At 51.5% G+C, this 2,489-nt stretch overlaps 1 protein-coding gene across 1 annotated transcript; it reads right to left on the reverse strand.

Annotated features, from left to right (window-relative positions):
• Positions 1-259: 259 nt before the first annotated feature.
• On the reverse strand, positions 260-1,096 carry LOC123399488. Its single transcript, XM_045093896.1, has one exon. The coding sequence runs from the start codon at positions 1,092-1,094 to the stop codon at positions 459-461; it is 636 nt and encodes a 211-aa protein (XP_044949831.1). The 5' UTR covers positions 1,095-1,096; the 3' UTR covers positions 260-458.
• Between the last annotated feature and the right edge of the window lie 1,393 nt (positions 1,097-2,489).

The following is a 2,489-nucleotide window of genomic DNA, read 5'->3' on the forward strand; positions in this document are numbered from 1 at the left end:
GCTCCTTTGATTCAAAGGAATTGCATAGAATTTTTGAAGGGTTTGGACCCTTTGTTTTTTTTTCTTTGATGCTCATTTGATTCGTAGGATTATTGGAATCTTTATGATTTTTTTCATAGGATTCATTTGTACTATATTTTGAAGAAAAATTTCCATCCACTCAATCCTTTTTTTAGAATTCATTTGTTTTTCATACGATGTCAAACATTTTTTTCAAATCCTATATGATATTATAGAACACACCATCATATTTCTGTATTTTTCATATTCCTTCGTTTTAAGAATACTGCGGGTCAAAGAGGCCCTAGCAGGTAGGAGTACGGCATATGACCATGATTCAAAGAACAGTTACATACCAAAGTTTTGGTCTGGCAGTTGAATCTCAAACCGAACACACCCAGTTTGTATTTCAATTTTCAATCACTATGAAACCGTGCGAAGTTTGCAGACAAGCTCTCTCATGGTTCCGTCCATGTCAGGAGGAACACGGACTCGAAGATGGCCCGGTCATACAGAACGGGGGAGATGCCGGGGCGGTCGTCGACACACGTGAGCTCGTGGAGGGCGGAAGAGATCCCACTGATGTAGTTGGAGCAGGCGCCGGCGAGTCGTGAGCCCAACAGCCCGGCCGTCTCCGCCTTTACTAGGGGCTGCACAATCCCCTGCATCATTAGGGCGAGCGGCGCTCGGTCAAGACACACGTACACCTCGCCGGCGGGGAACCGGCGCGAGGCGCCGAACGGCGTGGCGTGGTCGTAGAGCCCCGCGATGGCCTCCCTCGCGGCCTTGAGGGAGGCGCCCTCTTTGAGGTTCATCAGGAGGAGGGAGCGGAGGGCGGGGATGATGGCCGAGTAGGGCGCCCAGCTGTGCGCGCCGGCCATGCCCACGGCCACACTGGGGCTGTAGCCCCCGTGGCGTGCATGCATGGAGCGCGAGGCGGCGGCCGCCGCGCCGATGACACGAGCGACCGGCACAGGGAGAGCCGTGACGTCGCCGGCGTCAGGACAAGGCCGCTTCGCGCGGGTGACGCGGCTCTGCCCGGGCTGGGCGTCGTCGGCGCCGTTGCTGCGGGCCTCCGACGAGCTGTGACTCATGGCGGTCGGCAATGCAACTTCGGTGTGGAGGTAACGAGATATATATACTACTCGTAGTCTTTTCTTCTTCATCTTCTTCTTCTTGTTGTTGTTGATATAACTCACAGAAAATAACAAATTGAGCTAAATCATTCGACATTTCTTCCTTTGATTAGTTTTGAGGCTGGTCAGCTCTCTGCTGAAATCACTCTGTATATGTTATACGTATCCATTTGTGATAAATGTATACAAGAAACCTTTAATCAGATAGCCGCCTAACAGCCTGCCCCTGTCGAATTTTCCAAGCTTGATTTCAACCTAGGCACCTACCGTTAGTTGTGTCGCATGATCGTGTCAGGAATCACACCTAAGTTGCATATACTAATAATACTATAAAAGAAAGATAATTATGTGCTTTATTCAAAAAAAGAAGAAGATAATCATGTGTTGGAGGTTAGGCATCGTGCTGCTAAGTGCTAACGGGCAAAGCGGTTTTTAAAAGATTCTTGTTTTGGCATTCTCAGGTCAATATGACCATTTCTTGTAGCAACTTTCAGAAATTGCAAATGCGCCCCCAAAAAAGATAGAAAACGTCCTTGTTTGTGACGTGCCGTCCCAGCCGAAGCTAAGCTGGGGCCTGGGGTCGAACCTTGTTCTCCGGCTGACCGCGGCTCGACTCTAGGAACGGCAGGCTCGAGCCAAGCCCAGCCTTTGAAGACATCTTCAGCGAGCTTCCCGCTGCTGAGGCCACCCCGGTCACCCCCAACCCACCTTCGTCCTCTCCTCCCGGGACCGCTCCTTCCCTTTTCTCCTCCACCCCCGCCGCAACCTCGGCTATCGTCACCACACTCATCCCCGCCCTTGCGCAACCATCCGATCATCTTCTCCACAACTTCCACACTGATCATATCTTCAATCACATTAAGTTGAAGCTTGATCCCGCGGTGAACAAGTACATCAAGTGGCGCACTTTCTTCACCTGCGTTCTTACACAGTATCGCGTCCAGGATCACATCGAGCACCGCCCACCTCCCCTACGTGGCTTGGATCACCGTCAACCATCGGCTCGTCCTCTGGATTCTCTTTACTTTTGTAGATTCCCTTCTCAAGTTGACCATGGGAGGTGTTGTTGACGCCTTCACTGTCTGGAAGCACATTAGGGACTACTTCCTTGCAAATCAGGGCCCGTTTTGGACTCTGAAGCAGGACGATCTCATCGTCTGGGACTATGCGCGACGTCTCAAGCCTCTTGTCGATGGCCTCACTAACACCGACAACTTGGTCTCCAACCACGACCTGACCATGCAGTTCCTCCATGGTCTCGACGGTCACTTCGACACCATCCGTACAATCTTGGGGGACACGGTCACTAGTGGGGACGGGGCCTTTAGCCCCGGCCCGTAAGGGGCTTTAGTC

Source organism: Hordeum vulgare, chromosome 5H (genome assembly GCF_904849725.1).
Source record: "Hordeum vulgare subsp. vulgare chromosome 5H, MorexV3_pseudomolecules_assembly, whole genome shotgun sequence".
In the NCBI taxonomy this organism is placed as follows: domain Eukaryota; kingdom Viridiplantae; phylum Streptophyta; class Magnoliopsida; order Poales; family Poaceae; genus Hordeum; species Hordeum vulgare.